Raw genomic sequence first — 18,731 nt, 5'->3', positions numbered from 1 at the left:
TGTATCTCTGTGCTGGGTCAGCATTAAAGGTTTATTAGTGAGTGAGGGTAAGTGAGCAGGAAGTAACTGATCTCCTTCCAGACTCCCAGTCTACTGTGAGAATGTAAATGTTTGAAACAGGATGAAATTGCTCATCAAGGGAACTGAACTTGCATTATAGACTTGGCTTGATGCTAGCCCTATGACCACTGTAAGACACACATGCTTTCACATATTTGCACTGTAGTATGTATGCATATATACACTGTGATGTATATCTATAAATTGACTGTGATGTGTGTGTGTGTGTACTATGATGTATACACAAATATACACTGTGATGTATACACCTATACACATTGTGATATATATATATATATATATATAGAGAGATATAGTGCTATCCCTCACATTATAGAATAATTGCATTCCCGAAAGATTTGCTGTAATATAGAATTCTATTATACAAAACCTATTTTTCTATTGACTTCCATCTTATAAACTGAGATGCATGCTTACAGAATTTTTTCAGGAAAAAAATTAACTATCTTAAAACACATCCATCACACTATATAGAGATCATAAAGAAATAGATAAGATTAAACTTTTAGCTTTTAGTTAACTTACTATTTTACTTATTAACACATTATGTCCAGTCTGTTGATCCACCAGCCCAGAAGTCATTCCATATTAAGCATCAAATTTGATACATGAAAAAACAATTTCAGGGTAACTGAGCAAGAATATCCAAGTGGAAATGAACAAGGCGACACAAATGCACACATGAGTGCACACACAGATATACATATGTGATGGGCTTCTTTCAATTTCCATCTTCCAGGTTCACTCACTGGCTTTGAATGGCCTGAAGTTTTAATAGAATATGCTTGCCCAAAGTGCCATGTGGTTAAGAAGAGAACTTCTGAACCTCACATCGATGCCTGCATCTTATATAACATGAAATTGAAATAGTAAAGATCTTCACTAATAATATAAGGAGCAATTAATCTATTACTTCAGCCAATTTATCCAATAATTTATCATAAGTATAATAATATCTATATTATTATACTACCTATAATATCTTTAATAACTATTGTAAGTTATTGTTAGATTTTATTGTTGTTGTTTTTCATTGTTAGCTATTCAATATTAGTACATCCATTATTATATATTAAGTACTATTTTGTCCATATATTGTAAAGTTGTAACAGAACAAAAGAGTAAGATGGTTAGGTGGGACCCATTGCAGTTGATATTTTGCTTGAATTGTTAACTTTAAGTTATTAGAAGTGATGAATGAGCAGAAAAGAATTTTTTGAAAAAGTGAAAATGTATATGGAGGCTTGTGTGTGGAGCCTTTGGTGAAAGACTGAGTGGGTAGAGGTAAGAGATAATGTTAAAGAAGAACAGTAAAATGTTTAGAGTGAACATGGGATAGGGTTAGCAAGTCTGGAGAGTTCTGTCCTTATTTAGAATTGTGTTAAATATTTAGCTCATATTTTCTGTTCATTTATATTCTGCTTCCTTTCCAATTCTGTCACATCCTATTATTTCATGTACAAATATATTGTAGTTTCTTTTAATGGTAAAGTTACCAGCATATGCCAGGCTTCATTCAGAAAACATTTTCTCTTTCAATTTTTGAAAAGTTATCAATATTGAAGACTGAAACGCAACAACAATAATATAAAAAAAAAACATGAACGTGCTTAAAAATATATGTATGTGAGATTAATCTTGTCAGAATTGGTTGATGTTTTTGGTTTGGTAGCAGAAAATTACATTAACCTTGATAAATGGCAAAATGAAAGATGCATTGTCATTTCTGTAGAACATATATAAAGCCAGGAATGAGATTTAGAGGAAACTCTTCACTCCAAGATATGCTGACTTCATTGATTCAAACTAACATCTAACTTTAGACTCTCACACATGTACACACAAGCAAATTTTCTCTTGTCCTCTCTCTCCCATGCCTCTCCCTCTCTGACTCATATATATATATATATATATATTAATAGTAATAGTATGACAACAAAAGAATGAATGAGACCTCAATATTATGTAAATAGAGGAATTTATCTCTAATATAATATGTGACAATTATTCGTTTGCCATAATAAAACTCTGAGTTTCAGATGTCGGGGTGGAAATCTGCTCCGGCATCTTGTCAGTTATTAAGACAAAAAAAAATGCCATTTTTGTTTTATCTTAATAACTGACAAGATACTGGAGCAGATTTCCACCCCGACATCCGAAACTTGGAGTTTTATTATGGCAACCAAATAATTGTCCCATATTATATTATATTATATTATATTATATTATATATATATATATATATATATATATATAAGATCATCTGTATCATCATCCTTTTCTTTTCTCTTTTTCTACGCTAGCATGGTTAGATGGTCATCTACACCACATCATCTCACCATTTGTTCTGGTCCTTTGTCACCTCCTTCATGCATTCAATCAGCTCTCACCACTTCTTCTCATGTCTTCGTTGGTCTTCTGCTTCACCAGATTCCTTCTACTTAGATTGCTTGGCATATCTTTACCCAACTGCCATCCTCCATATTCATTACACATTCATACCAACAGAATTGCTTCTCTTGCACACTGCTACTGGTTCCTCTTAGTTTACCTTTCAGCTCATTTATGCACCGTCAGTCATGCACATTAACATTGCACATCTAGCAGAGCATGCTTGCATCATTTCTTTCCAGCCTTTTCACATTCTCTATATTTACTATACATTTTTTACTACCACGTGCTGATAACAAGGGGTTATATAATATATAATCTACCTTAACTTAGAAAGAATACTTGTGTGTAAAAGGATATATATATGTGTGTGTGTACGTATGTATGTATGTATGTATATATATGCATATATATATATATGGGAGAATGTACGAAAAAACAACAACAGACAAGGACAGGTGGTGTAAACAACAAAAGGATGTATCAGTATGACGCTCGGGAATACGGAAAGTCTTAAAGGTTTCGAGCTACGCTCTTCAACAGAAAGAATATATATATATATATATATAGATATATATATATATATATATAAAATAATATTAGGGATATTATGATATTTACTTTGTATTATATTATACTTATTTATTGTACTTTTAATTATAAATTTTTTCTATATGTGACAGTGGTTTTTCATCGATGATTTCATAAACCTTGGTTCTTTTCCCTAATACTATATATTTATATATATATATAAAGATATATGTATGTATGTATGTATGTATATGATGAATGAACAAAAACAAGAAAAACACAAGAGTGATAAGTTTTTATGAAGTTGTAATTAGTTTCATGCTTGAAAAGAAAAAGGAAAAGGTAAAAGGGCCTTTGACATTCTGGGCATGAAGTGCGTGGGCGTTTGCATGAGTGGGTTCATATATCCCTTCAAAAGGCTCATTCAACAGTGTAATTTTTTTCCAGTTCTCTGTGTAAAACATGTCTACGGTGTTCGTTGTTTGACAGACTGGACAGTATTACCTTCCTTGGAAATTGGTGGGTGTTGGCACCAGGAAGGGCATCAGTCAGAAGAAAACTGTTCTCCAACATACTTTTGATTCATACAAGCATGAAAAAGATGTTAAAATGAGGGTGATAATGATGGGGATTATGATGAGAAGGATTATTCTCTAGCAATCTGAGAAAGACAGTTCTGCAGTTTCTTACTGGACAACCTGCACAAAGACTTTGTTTATAGTGATCAAAGGTATGTGCTGTACATTAGCTCCCTACTTCCATCAACTCGATGTTACCTGAACAGGTGCATGATGTACCACACGTCAGGTATCAAAGTGATCACAGAACAATGTGAGATAAAGTACTTTGCTCAAGAGCACAACACACCAAATTATTAAGGTGATGAGCTCACAGAATTGTTAGTATACCAGACAAAATGCGTAGTGATATTTCATAAGTCTTTATGTTCTGAATTCAAATTCCACGAAGGTTGACTTTGCTTTTCATCCTTTCAGGGCTGATAAAATAAGTACCAGTTGAACACTGGTGTTGATATACTCAACTTACCCCCTCCCCCAAAATTGATGGTCTAGTGCCAAAATTTGAAACCATTATTATTATTATTATTTAAAACAGTTTGATTTGACTTCATGTGACTTAAAGTCTTGCAGGTTTCTTACAGAAATCTAGCTCATTCAGGTTCAGATTACCGAATGAAAAGATACAGGAAGTCCAAGATGGCTACAAGAAGCTGGGCTGCAACTGATCAAGGCAGATCACATGGTGTCATTAGAAGTAAAATCGGCTTTCAATGACACCAGATACATTAGAAAGGAGAATCTCTTGGATGGTGTGGCTGGACAGGAAGCTGGTTGCACCTTAGTGTCTGGCCAGCCTTTGAAGGGACTTGGAAGTGAACAGAACCATAGCTGGTAGTTGTGTGTGTGTATACCAGATGTATAAGTGTGTGGACATGGGTGTCTGATGCCTATGCATATATGTCAGCTATGCAAGTGAAAGCTGATGACATCAGCTCATTGATGTGTATGTGCATGTTTGGTAGGGTGTGTGTATGTATGGGTGCCAGTGTGTATCAACTGCATGTGAGTACTCACATGGGTGATTATGTGGGTGTATGTTGTCTGCTATGTATATCAGCTACATGTTTGTTATTGGTTGTATGTGTGTGTGTTAGTCAGGGCTGGCTCAAGGTAACAGCAACTCGGGCAGTTGCTAGAGGATGCCAAAAAGGGCATGACAAAGACAAGGAAATTTCCATGACCATTAGTTTGTACAGACCGAAGTTCAGCTTGCCTGGGATGCCAGCAACCCTAGGGCCAGCCCTGGTGTTAGTACATGTGTGTGTATGTGTGTGTGTGCAAATATGTATGCATTAGTTCTTAGCCATCTATTGTGTGTGTGTGTGTGTGTGTGTGTGTGAATGAACACACAAAAACACACACACACACACACACAATAGTCTTCTTTCAGATTCCATCTACCAAATCCACACTCAAGACTTTATTCAGCCTGGGGCTATAAAGATGATACTTGCTCAAGGTATAATACAGAGGAACTGAACACAAAGCCATGTGGATGTGAAGTGAACTTCTTAACCAACAGCCATGCCTATTCTTGTTCGTGTATGTGTGTGTGTGTGTGTGTGTGCCTGTGCCTGTGTGTATACTTACAAACATTATATACATGGAATTAATGTTCTTCCTGTAATTCCACTCAACAATTGAGATGATGTTTGCTTTCAATGACTTCTTTCCAATGACACTGCTAGCAAATGCTTTTAGAAATTATGAAATGCTATTTCTGTTTACAAAAAAAAAAAATAACCTCAGCCATTCCTTTTTATAAGAATTCTGTAATCTTTAAGGAAGAACATTGCCAAACACAACCATGATGGTTTAAGTTCTCTTTTGGCAAGCCCTCAAAAACAAAAGGAAATATATTGTTTGGCATTGAAACATTTTTGCACTGAGCTACACCCTCAAAGCACAACCAGTATGAATGAAAGGTGGGGCCTATTTGAAGGTTTACCAAAATTAATAGCTAATAAAACAAAGTAAGATTTAGAACTGGTGTGAGTTGGCATTGACAACAAGTAATCTAAAGTAAACACGGTAGTTCAAATAAATAGAGTTAATGTGAGGTAAGGAAATGATACATTACAAGTTCAAGTGTTGTATTATGGAACGGAAGAGAAGAGAAGAGAGTTCAGTGTAATGCTATCTTGGAGTTAACTCCCAGAATAATAGTGCATTGAACTCTCTCTTTTATCTTCTTTGATAAAGGACCTGAGCTCAAAACATGATGTTTTCCTTTCCTCACAGTTACTATGTATATATTTTTTAATAACCACATTTCTTTTACAAATAAAACAGCTATATTTGAAAATATTCAATGTTTACAGTTGACTAATATGTAATGTCATAGTTGAATAATGAAACTGTAGATCATACATGGATTATTGCTGTTTAACCATTTTTATACCAATACATCTGAGATCATTCTTTTCTCTTTGATGCAAATGTCCTATTTCAAGGTACTTGAAATTAAAACCTTCCATCAAAATTTCATGTTAATTTATATTCCAAACACCAGCTTAATTATGACAAAGTTACTTTATGAACTTCATTATTTTCAAAAAATAATTGAAATTAAGGCAATGCATTTCGACAAAAATATGGGAACAAAAGGTTCAAATAATTTGTTACAGCACCCTAGCTGTTGCTTCTTATAGAGACTGCTTTTGATATTTTCTCCAATCAGTATTTCTAATGCCTATGAGATACATCCATTTGGAGGTACAATGTCACTGACACTAGCTTTGGATATATTCTGTTGTTGTGAAGTGTCATGTAGGGAGTGGTACGTTTATATCCCACTTTGATTAATTTTTGTATGAGTGATCTTACTAGGACATTATTTACATTTGACAGATATTTGTCTTCATCTTGTTTGTTGTTAACACAATGTTTCGGCTGATGTACTCTCCAGCCTTCATCAGGTGTCCTAGGGGAATTTTGAACCTGGGTCTCATTCCTAAGGTATTTTCCAATCATCATCATCGTTTAACGTCCGCTTTCCATGCTAGCATGGGTTGGACGATTTGACTGAGGACTGGTGAAACCGGATGGCAACACCAGGCTCCAGTCTGATTTGGCAGAGTTTCTACAGCTGGATGCCCTTCCTAACGCCAACCACTCAGAGAGTGTAGTGGGTGCTTTTACGTGTCACCCGCACGAAAACGGCCATGCTCGAAATGGTGTCTTTTGTGTGCCACCCGCACAAGCCAGTCCAGGGGCACTGGCAACGATCTCACTCGAAAATCCTACGGGAGCCAGTCAGGCGGTACTGGCAACGGCCACGCTCAAAATGGTGCATCTCATGTGCCACCCGCACAAGAACCAGTCCAGGGGCACTGGCAACGATCTTACTTGGCTTGCCGGGTCTTCTCACGCACAGCACATTTCCATAGGTCTCGGTCAGTAGTCATCGCCTCGGTGAGGCCCAATGTACGAAGGTCTTGCCTCACCACCTCAGCCAGGTCTTCCTGGGCCTACCTCTTCCACGGGTTCCCTCAACTGTTAGGGTGTGGCACTTTTTCACGCAGCTATCCTCCTCCATTCTCACCACATGTCCATACCAGCGCAATCGTCTCTCTTGCACGCCACAACTGATGCTTCTAATGTTCAGCTTTTCTCTCAAGATACTTACACTCTGACGGGTATTCACATTGACATTACACGTCCAACGGAGCATACTGGCTTCATTCCTTGCGAGCTTACGTATGTCCTCAGCAGTTACAGCCCATGTTTCACTGCCATGTAGCATGGTTGTTCGTACGCATGTGTCATACAGTCTGCCTTTTACTCTGAGTGAGAGTCCCTTTGTCGCCAGCAGGGGTAAGAGCTCTCTGTTATTATTATTATTATTATTCAGGTCACTGCTTGGAATCGAACTTGGAATCTTAGGGTTAGTAGCCCATGCTCTTAACCACTACACCATATGCCCATGGGCTATTACTAGGAAAACTAATATTAAATGTAGTTGTGCTGAGATCTACAAGGTTTAAAAATGTTAAAGGGGAAAACATTAAAACAATTCTATAACCATGTGTTTCAAAAAATGTGTGTGTGTGTGTGTGTGTGTGAAATATTACAAATATATATGTGTGTGTAAATATTACAAATATATATATGTATATATTGATTAAATTGATTAAATATCTTTGTAGGAACGTCACCATATAAGTTTTCTCAAATATCTAAGTCAACTGAAATCAAGAATCTTTTCGGAAAAATGGTAACCCAAACAAAATTTAATTCAACAGGTAAGTTGGTTTCTGTAAACATTTATTTTGTTTAATCTTTTTTTTAAACAATGCCATTTAGTTTCCACTTAGGATAAAAAATAATGATACTGAAAGTAATGTTATAGTTGACAATCCTGAAAATAATATTATAGTTGAGAATTAATGAAAGCATTTAATATTCATTTCTTTCCTTGAAACTTATACTGAAAAATCAATAAAAAGAGGAGCCTGACTGGCCATTATCAGTTTGTGACAGCCGCTGTTGAGACATTGGGAGTTCTCAGACCCCATACTACCGATTTTCCTTCGCAAAATAGGGATAATGGCAGCCCAGCAGAGAAATGAGCTTCATGAGGTGGAGTGGCTACTGCAGTGAGTGTTGCTGACCACTCTGTGACAAAGCCATTGAAGTCATTATTGAAGGGTGTTACTGAGGACACCATTTGTTCTGGGGTATGTGGCCCATTGCCCCTCCCCTCTGTCTTTTGTTGCTTTACTTCTGCTTTTTTCTTTTCTTTCATTTCTTTTCTAATCTCTCTTTTTTTTCTGTTTCTTTGTATTTAAATTTGAATAAACGATTTAAAAATGTGAATCTTAAGGAGCATCTTAGTATTGCTTAGGAACGATTTTATATCACTAGAAGCCTCCTAGCTTTAAGGTTGGAAATCTGAATATTCAGCTCTCGTCTACAAAATACTTTTGACATTAAGCAACAGAATTACCTTCATAACTTTTACAATTGTAAGTTTTCATACACAGAATCATTGAGATGTTTAATGGAAAATATGATTTTGCATACTTAGTGTTCTTTGAGCAAGAGTGTGAACTATATAAGGTAATATGTGTTAAGCTGTACCAATAACATATGGCTTCTTTTATGTAATTAAATACTCTCTAGGCTGACTAAGGCCTAGGGTGCAGGCATAGCTGTGTGGTTGTGAACTTCACTTCCAAACCACCAGATTTTGGGATCAGTTACACTGCATAGCACTTTGAGTACATGTCTTCTAATGTAGACTCTGGCTGACCAAAACCTTGCATTGTAAGTGGATTTGATTGAAGAAAATTGGGGAAAGCTTATCATATACATACATATATATATATATATATATATATATATATATATATATATATATATATATATGCGATGGTTTTTTGGTAAGCAGTCAAGTTTTACAATTCTGTAAATAACAATAATAATACTTTATAAACTTAAAGCTTATGAGCGATCACTGTGTAATGACGAAAGAAAATAGTCTAATACTGGTGCATATAAGCCCTTGATGGCAAAAAGTAGGGTTTTCCATACGTATGGGATGGAAAACCTTACTTTTTACTGTCGAGGGCTTATATACCCCAATATTTAATCATTACATGGTGATCGCTTATAAGCTTTAAGCTTATAAAATATACTCTCTTTTTACTCTTTTCACTTTTTTACTCTTTTACTTGTTTCAGTCATTTGACTGCAGCCATGCTGGAGCATCGCCTTTAGTCAAGCAAATCGACCCCAGGACTTATTCTTTGTAAGCCTAGTACTTATTCTATCGGTCTCTTTTGCCAAACCACTAAGTTACGGGGACATAAACACACCAGCATCAGTTGTCAAGCGATGTTGGCGGGACAAACACACTCATATATATATGTATATATACATATACATATATACGATGGGCTTCTTTCAGTTTCTGTCTATCAAATCCACTCACAAGGCTTTGGTAGGCCTGAGGCTATAGTAGAAGACACTTGCCCAAGGTGCCACGCAGTGGGACTGAACCCGGAACAATGTGGTTGGTAAGCAAGTTACTTACCATACAGCCACTCCTATATATAATATGTAAGATCCAAGGAACTAGGTGTTGGAAGTTAGTGAGCTTTGAGCAGTCTGAGGTAGATATAAAAAACAACTTTCAGGAACAATAATAGTTTATCGGCTTAGAAGGTTGTTTTTCCCATATTGAAGTTCGATAAGCTGAAGAGAGTTCTTTTTAATAGTTCATAGTTAGCAACTAGGGTTGCTATGAATGTAAATAAAATCTAAATTGAGGGAAATCAGGTAAAATCCAGGCTAAATTTGTTTCCTAGCTAGCAGAACCTTGGAAGGAATATTACTCATTGAGGGATACCCCACTAGTTACTCATCAGGCCAAAGATACCTAAGTTAAATAAAAAAATTACATTGTTGTCAAGGGATTCCAAGTTAACTTGCCAGAGATATAATTTAACATCTGCTTTCCATGCTGACATGGGTTGGATGGTTTGACTGAGGACTGGCAAGCCAGGAGGCTACACCAGGCTCCAATCTGATCTGGCAAGGTTTCTACAACTGGGATACCCTTCCTAACGCCAACCACTCCGAGAGTGTAGTGGATGCTTTTTATGTGCCAGCAACACAGGAGCCAGTCAGGTGGTACTGGCATTGACCATGCTTGAACCGTGCTTTTTACGTGCCGCCAGCACAGGAGCCAGTTAGGCAGCACTGGCATCAACCCCACTCAAATGATGCTTTTTACGTGCCATTGGCACTGGCATCAACTATGCTCGAATGGTGCTTTTTACATGCCACCAGCCACAGCTGCCAGTCAGGCAGCACTGGCATCAACTACCATTTCACTTGACTCAACAGGTCTTATATATATATATATATATATATATATATATATATATATATATATATACACATTATTTAAAAGCAGCAGAAATATAACAAAAGATTGTTACTCGGAGTTTCACGTTCCCGTTCATCAGACAGTTTTGTTAGAACAAAACTGTCTGATGAATGGGAACGTGAAACTCCGAGTAACAGTCTTTTGTTATATTTCTGCTATTTTTAAATAAAGCATATTACTCTACCTCTGGTATTTGAGTACTCTTTTTTCCACCTTGTTGCACATTTTATGTGCTTACTCCGGTATATATATATATATATATATATATACATACACAGGAAATATAATTTAATTGATAGACAGACAGACATAAACATATATACACTCTTACATATATGCATACATGTGTGTGTGTGTGCATGTGCATGTTTATGTACCTACATTTATGTATGTATATGTGTTTTCTCACATGAGTGTGTGTCTGCATGTGTGTTTGTCTTTCTTTATCTTGACATCAGGTAATAGTTGTAAATGAGCATCAACATCATACAAGCAGCATTGTTCATTTCCAGTATTCCATGAAAATGTAAGGAAATATTACCTTGCTTGGAAACAGATTAGAGTTGACAACATGAAAAGCAACCAGTTGTAAAAATCCACCTAAATGAACCTCATCTTTTCTACTCTAGGCACAAGGCCCAAAATTTTGGGGGAGGGAGTCAGTCAATTATATTGACCCCAGTATGCAACTGGTACTTAATTTATTGACCCCGAAAAGTTGAAAGGCAAAGTTGACCTCGACATAATTTGAACTCAGATTGTAAAAGCAGATGAAATACTACTAAGCATTTCACCCATAATGCTAACGTTTCTGCCAGGTCGCAGGAATGGGAATGTGGATATTAAAATGACAATGATGATCACATCATAGACCATAACTTAAAGAATAAACATTTTCCTAGTAAAAACCTTCAATTCCTTGATCAACCTCATGTTGTGTCTTCACTTTTCTCTCATTCACTGGAGTCATGTCAAACACTACTCTTCAAGATTTTCTGGCTGCTTTCTATTTACCTCCAATGTTTCAGATTATTAACACTAATTTTACTCATCATTTTCATCATCATCTTAATGTCCACTTTTCCATGCTTGCATGGGTCAGAAGAAATTCAGTGAGGCAGGTTTTCTGTGGTTAGATACCCTTCTTGTCACCAACCCTTACTTGTTTCAAGACATGCTTTGAACGACACCACTTGTATGATGGTGACACTCATTTACAACAGCCGTATAATGTCTAAACAAGGAAACACAAACACACATACACACATTTACGTATATGCACACATGTGCACGAGTGTGTGTGTGCACGTGTGTATGCATGCTTACAATGGGTTTCTTTCAGTTTCTGCCTGCCAAATCTTCTCATGTTTTGGTCATCCTGAGGCTATAGCAGAAGACACTTGTCCAAAGTGCTGTGCAGTGAGAATGAACCCAAACTTGAAACATTATTAAAGAGCAAACTTCTTAACCATGGAGCCACGCCCACATCTTCCTTCAACCCATCATTAAAGACAAATCTAGAGAACAGTTACACTTGAATAGATTCATTTAAATGCTAACAATCTCATTAAAGTGTCTCAAGTCAATAGTTAACACATACTTTAACCAGTGGTTATTGTTACATTCAGATAAAACCAATTAACACCTCCGTGGAAGCAAGGTCTAGAATTGAAGGGCCTTAGAGTCAACCTAGCTAAAACCAAAATCCTAATAAGTAGGAAGGTAGATAAAACACAAACCCCTTCAGGTAGATGGCCCTGCTCAGTATGTAGAAAAGGAGTAGGTAGTAACTCTATAAGATGTACCCGGTGCAAGCTATGGACACATAAGAGGTGCAGCAACATCAAAGGCAGGTTAACTAGCAAGTTAGTTTTTGTTTGTGGCAGATGTTCAGGTGCAATAAAGACTGTAAACAAACAGGAAACAACTTCTATCTCATTCCAGGGTGAAAAATTAGAGGTAGTCGATAGCTTCCGCTATCTGGGCGACCAAGTTAGTAGTGGGGGTGGGTGCGCTGAAAGTGTAGCTGCTAGAATAAGAATAGCCTGGGCAAAGTTTAGAGAGCTCTTACCCCTGCTGGCGACAAAGGGACTCTCACTCAGAGTAAAAGGCAGACTCTATGACGCATGCGTACAAACAGCCATGCTACATGGCAGTGAAACATGGGCTGTAACTGCTGAGGACATACGTAAGCTCGCAAGGAATGAAGCCAGTATGCTCCGTTGGATGTGTAATGTCAATGTGAATACCCGTCAGAGTGTAAGTATCTTGAGAGAAAAGCTGAACATTAGAAGCATCAGTTGTGGCGTGCAAGAGAGACGATTGCGCTGGTATGGACATGTGGTGAGAATGGATGAGGATAGCTGCGTGAAAAAGTGCCACACCCTAACAGTTGAGGGAACCCGTGGAAGAGGTAGGCCCAGGAAGACCTGGGCTGAGGTGGTGAGGCAAGACCTTTGTACATTGGGCCTCACTGAGGCAATGACTACTGACCGAGACCTTTGGAAATGTGCTGTGCGTGAGAAGACCCGGCAAGCCAAGTAAGATCGTTGCCAGTGCCCCTGGACTGGTTCTTGTGCGGGTGGCACATGAGATGCACCATTTCGAGCGAGATCGTTGCCAGTGTCCCTGGACTGGCTTGTGCGGGTGGCACATAAAAGACACCATTTCGAGCGTGGCCATTTTCGTGCGGGTGACACGTAAAAGCACCACTACACTCTCTGAGTGGTTGGCGTTAGGAAGGGCATCCAGCTGTAGAAACTCTGCCAAATTAGACTGGAGCCTGATGTTGCCATCCGGTTTCACCAGTCCTCAGTCAAATCGTCCAACCCATGCTAGCATGGAAAGCGGACGTTAAACGATGATGATGATGATGATGATGATATAATTATAATTATTATCTAACATTTCTTTTAATTTTCCTTTTTTATAAACTTCATAACTAACAGTAGATTCATTTTCATAACAGCAAACCCCATCAGTCAAAATCTTAGTACTGTCAACTAAGACCGTCAAACCAGGCCTTTATTTTACATTGTGCAATGAATTCAAAATTCATTTCATTGATGTTCAGATTAGAATCCATCTGTTAAACTACTGTCTTCAGCAACTTATGACTATGTTGTGTAATGTATAAGAGTTCATGTATGTGAGCATTGTCATAAGTAACAGTAGGAAGTTCATTATGTAAAGGAAGGAGACTTTAGTTAACATAACCTGACTTTAAGTGAACATCAGATTGAGTCAGCGAGAATAACCTCATTGCAGTCCAACATGAAGCTAGATGCAGTCCAACATGAAGCTAGATGCAGTCCAACATGAAGCTAGATGCAGTCCAACATGAAGCTAGATGCAGTCCAACATGAAGCTAGATGCAGTCCAACATGAAGCTAGATGCAGTCCAACATGAAGCTAGATGCAGTCCAACATGAAGCTAGAAGAACCCTGGGTCAGAAAAGGTCAAAGCAATAACATTATTTTTGCCATAAGACTACTAGTGAATGACAAAGGATAAGGGATACGTGACAGATATAATTCTACAGAACCATACTTGCGGTCATTGAAGAGAAGGATAGACTCAACATGTTAGAGACAGGGTGGGTTTCCATCACTATTCATAGGCTACAAGTAAAAGATTTTATCAATATTTGGTATGCTTAGAAAGGTTGCGCTTCTGGAAAATAACACATGTAACATATTTCCAAATATTAGGGTAGACTCCTATATGGTAGACTCCTATAGGGTAGACTCCTATAGGGTAGCCTCCTATAAAAAGAAATACTGAAGATACTCCAGTATGATCACAACCAACTGGCTTGAACCAGTTAAAAAGTAATACATTAATCTCTAGCTGTGATAATAAGTAGTGGTTCTCTAATGCTTTATATGAGATGTGATCATAGTCATGTATAGCAAAAAGCCAGATGTGAAGAAATATGAAATTTTTAGGTTTATTGTTAGAATTAATACTTCTTGCTTGTCATATCTTCTATATTTTATCTTTTATTTGTTTTAGTCATTAGACTGCAGCCATGATGGGACACTGCCCAGAAGAATTTTAGTCACACAAATTGACCTCATCACTTATTTGTTTAAACCCAGTACTTATCAGTCTCTTTTGCTAAACCACCAAGTTATGGGGACCTAAACACACCAACACCAGTTGTCAAGTGGTGGTGGGTGACAAACATAGACACAAAGACACATACACAGATATATACAATGGGCTTCTTTCAGTTTCTATTTACCAAATCCACTCACAAGGCTTTGGTCACTACTATAGGCTGAGGGTGGAAGACACACTAGGTTCCACTCAGTGGGACTGAACCCAAAACCAAGTGGTTGGGAAGCAAACTTGTTACCACACAGCCACCTGAAAAACAAAAAGTATCTTTTGCATGACTTGAATCTGTTGTTATCAATATCAGCTGCGGCAGCATTTTTACATCTACTTTTCCCTCCTGCTATGGCAGTGTTTTATGTGAAGGATTCATACAGAATAGAGCACATTTCCTCAATTCCACAAATTCGGTCTTATTTCCAATTTCTGTTAGTCTCTTAAATGCCTTGATGATGTTCCCTGGGATTATATCACTTTCACTCACATGATGTTCTGGTTTCTATTTTTTACTTTTTTTATTTCTGGTAATTAATTTAATTTTGTCAGAAAACAAATAATATTTTTTTAATGATTTAAATATTTCAGATTCTCAAGATAATGCCACTTATGAAACTTTGACTGCATCAGTGAGTTCATACATTTTCTTTATTTCATTTCTGTTTATGGTTTTAAAAAGTAACCATTGTTTTCTTGTGTGTGTGTGTGTGTGTGTGTGTGTGTGTGTGTGTGTGTGTTATTAAAAATATCTTGTGCGCATGTGTGTGTTATTAAAAATATCTTGGGGAATTCAAGTCATACAAAATTATACTTCTCTGAAACTGTTCTTCTAGCAATTTTATCAACACACCTACACCATACTCTCCAGGTATTTATCTATGTCATAGTCTCTATATATTTATCACCCTCTCTGAAATTCAGTTTGGTAATCAAGGCAAATTGCATCATATTTAATGCATAGCTTGCCTTCCAATGCTGTCCTAATACTTTTATCCTGGGGATAGGCTACTCACAGTTTGTAAAAAATAGTTACTGCTGGGCCTGGAGGGTACTGAGCATGAGCAGAAGAATCATAAATCTTACATTTTGCTTGTCCTTTATGCAGCTCCACTCTCTGTATATCTAAGTAATGAGAGAAACTAACTAAAGAAGCTATAATTGATATTTAGTTATCAAGAAAGACACAAGAATAAGTAAAGATAGAATTTCTAAACAGGAATAATTGAGATATAATAGCTAGATAGCATCCAAAATTCTTTGCTTTATGTTCAGTACATATGAATTAATTCTTGGATTTACTTATATAATATATATAATATAAAATATTATATTACATTATGCTTTAAAATCTACAATTAAGAGCCCTCTCTACTCGCTGGCGGTACCTACCCACCACCACTACCCATTTTCCTTTATTCAAAAATTCTTATCGCTCCTTAAAATTATGGCTTTTAAGTGTTGATTTCTCAGCCCAAGAATTACAGCGTGATGTGCTGCTTGACTGGTCCCCCCTCTCCCTCTCTCTCTCTCTCTCTCTCTTTATATATATATATGATGATGATGATGATGATCTTTTCTCCCGCCATGCCTCTGTCTACCCCTCCATCCTCTCTCTCCCCCTTCGTAGTTTTTCCTTTAAGGTCTTCAGGTTCTGGCTATATATAAATGAGAAACCCATTCTAAATTATCTAGCTGACGTACTACGACGAAATACCCAAGATGCAGATAAGATAGAGATTTTTATTTATTTACGGCCTCAAACATCTCAATACCTTGCGCTTTCTTGTTTCTCTCCATGAAATTCAATTGAATTCAGTTGTTGTCTTAAATTCATGCTTATTCATTTTCTAAGCTTCCTAAATTCATGCTACGTTATATTCTAATCACCCAGAATTCATTGCTCTTTTAAAAAAATTACGATTTATGCATTGTTGTCTCTCAAATATTTAAAATCTACAATTAAGAGCCCTCTCTACTCGCTGGCGGTACCTACCCACCACCACTACCCATTTTCCTTTATTCAAAAATTCTTATCGCTCCTTAAAATTATGGCTTTTAAGTGTTGATTTCTCAGCCCAAGAATTACAGCGTGATGTGCTGCTTGACTGGTCCCCCCTCTCCCTCTCTCTCTCTCTCTCTCTCTTTATATATATATATGATGATGATGATGATGATCTTTTCTCCCGCCATGCCTCTGTCTACCCCTCCATCCTCTCTCTCCCCCTTCGTAGTTTTTCCTTTAAGGTCTTCAGGTTCTGGCTATATATAAATGAGAAACCCATTCTAAATTATCTAGCTGACGTACTACGACGAAATACCCAAGATGCAGATAAGATAGAGATTTTTATTTATTTACGGCCTCAAACATCTCAATACCTTGCGCTTTCTTGTTTCTCTCCATGAAATTCAATTGAATTCAGTTGTCTTAAATTCATGCTTATTCATTTTCTAAGCTTCCTAAATTCATGCTACGTTATATTCTAATCACCCAGAATTCATTGCTCTTTTAAAAAAATTACGATTTATGCATTGTTGTCTCTCAAATATTTAAAATCTACAATTAAGAGCCCTCTCTACTCGCTGGCGGTAACCCGCCCTCCCACCCCCTCCACCGGAAGTTCATTCGTCTGTCATTCCTCTGTCATCCCACCCCCTCCACCGGAAGTTTCATTCCTCTGTCATCCCACCCCCTCCACCGGAAGTTCATTCCTCTGCCATCCCACCCCCTCCACCGGAAGTTCATTCCTCTGTCATCCCACCCCCTCCACCGGAAGTTCATTCCTCTGCCACCCCCCCTCCACCGGAAGTTCATTCCCCTGTCATCCCACCCCTCCACCGGAAGTTCATTCCTCTGTCATCCCACCCCCTCCACCGGAAGTTCATTCCTCTGTCATCGCACCCCCTCCACCGGAAGTTCATTCCTCTGCCATCCCACCCCCTCCACCGGAAGTTCATTTCTCTGTCATCCCGCCCCCTCCACCGGAAGTTCATTCCTCTGTCATCCCACCCCCTCCACCGGAAGTTCATTCCTCTGTCATCCCACCCCTCCACCGGAAGTTCATTCCTCTGTCATCCCACCCCTCCACCGGAAGTTCATTCCTCTGTCATCCCACCCCTCCACCGGAAGTTCATTCCTCTGTCATCCCACCCCCTCCACCGGAAGTTCATTCCTCTGTCATCCCACCCCCTCCACCGGAAGTTCATTCCTCTGTCATCCCGCCCCCTCCACCGGAAGTTCATCCCTTTGTCATCCTGTCAACCTCGGCTGTCTCCCGGAACCCATCTAGTGGCCTTGGCCATCCTCTCCCCTACCTTTGGGTAGCGCATTAAGGTTGAGAAATGTTTGCAGGTTGTAGGTAATGTTTTGCTTATGAATTCTTCCAATTGCAAGTTTTCTTTTCAGGTACACGACACTGCTTTTCCTCTTCCCAGGCTACAGGCCCACACCCCCAACACCCATACTGTTAGGATTGGCACTCTCAACGTCGGCACGCTGAAAGGTAGATCTGGTGAAATTGTTGAGATGCTTGAACGGAGATGCGTAGATATGTGCTGCATCCAGGAAGTAAGATGGAGAGGAGGTTCTGCAAGGTTCCTCACAGGCAAAGAACACAGGTACAAGATTTTCTGGGCAGGGAACACTGACGGGGTCGGGGGCGTAGGAATACTTCTAGCGGAGAAATGGGTGGATAAGGTAATCGAGGTCGTTAGAGTAAGTGACAGAGTACTTAAGATCAGACTAGTGCTTCATCATAGATTAGCTACTGTCATCTCAGCCTATGCACCTCAACCTGGGCTACCAGATGGTCTGAAAGACCAATTCTATGACACCCTCTTGCAAACTACCTCGTCGACGAGTGACAGGGACCTTCTCTTTGTGGCTGGAGACTTCAACGGTCATGTCGGACGTCGTGCTGGGGGCTTCCATGGCATACATGGAGGCTATGGCTTCGGTTCCCGCAACGAGGAGGGAACCAGACTGCTGGAGTTCTGTGATGCAACCAATCTTATAGTCTGCAATACCAACTTCAGGAAACCTGCCAGTCACCTAGTCACCTACCGCTCCGGCAGACACTCTAGCCAAATCGACTACATCCTCGCCAGAAATAGGGAAAGAGGGCGGCTTATAAATGCC

At 38.4% G+C, this 18,731-nt stretch overlaps 1 protein-coding gene across 5 annotated transcripts in view; it reads left to right on the top strand.

The window, feature by feature from the left end:
• Positions 1 to 18,731, top strand: part of LOC106883648 (uncharacterized) — a 654,180-nt gene that overhangs the window by 426,546 nt on the left and 208,903 nt on the right. For all 5 annotated transcript variants that reach the window (XM_014934744.3, XM_089351157.1, XM_089351155.1 and 2 more), the window contains 2 exons: positions 7,733 to 7,828; positions 15,185 to 15,225. In XM_014934744.3, the coding sequence (XP_014790230.3) occupies positions 7,733 to 7,828; positions 15,185 to 15,225 (137 nt within the window). The remainder of the gene's footprint in view (positions 1 to 7,732; positions 7,829 to 15,184; positions 15,226 to 18,731) is intronic.

This window comes from Octopus bimaculoides, chromosome 4 (assembly GCF_046866305.1).
Source record: "Octopus bimaculoides isolate indiv1 chromosome 4, ASM4686630v1, whole genome shotgun sequence".
NCBI classification, from domain to species: domain Eukaryota; kingdom Metazoa; phylum Mollusca; class Cephalopoda; order Octopoda; family Octopodidae; genus Octopus; species Octopus bimaculoides.
Note: the sequence above shows the minus strand (reverse complement) of the source record. Positions and strands in the feature narration are given on the sequence as shown.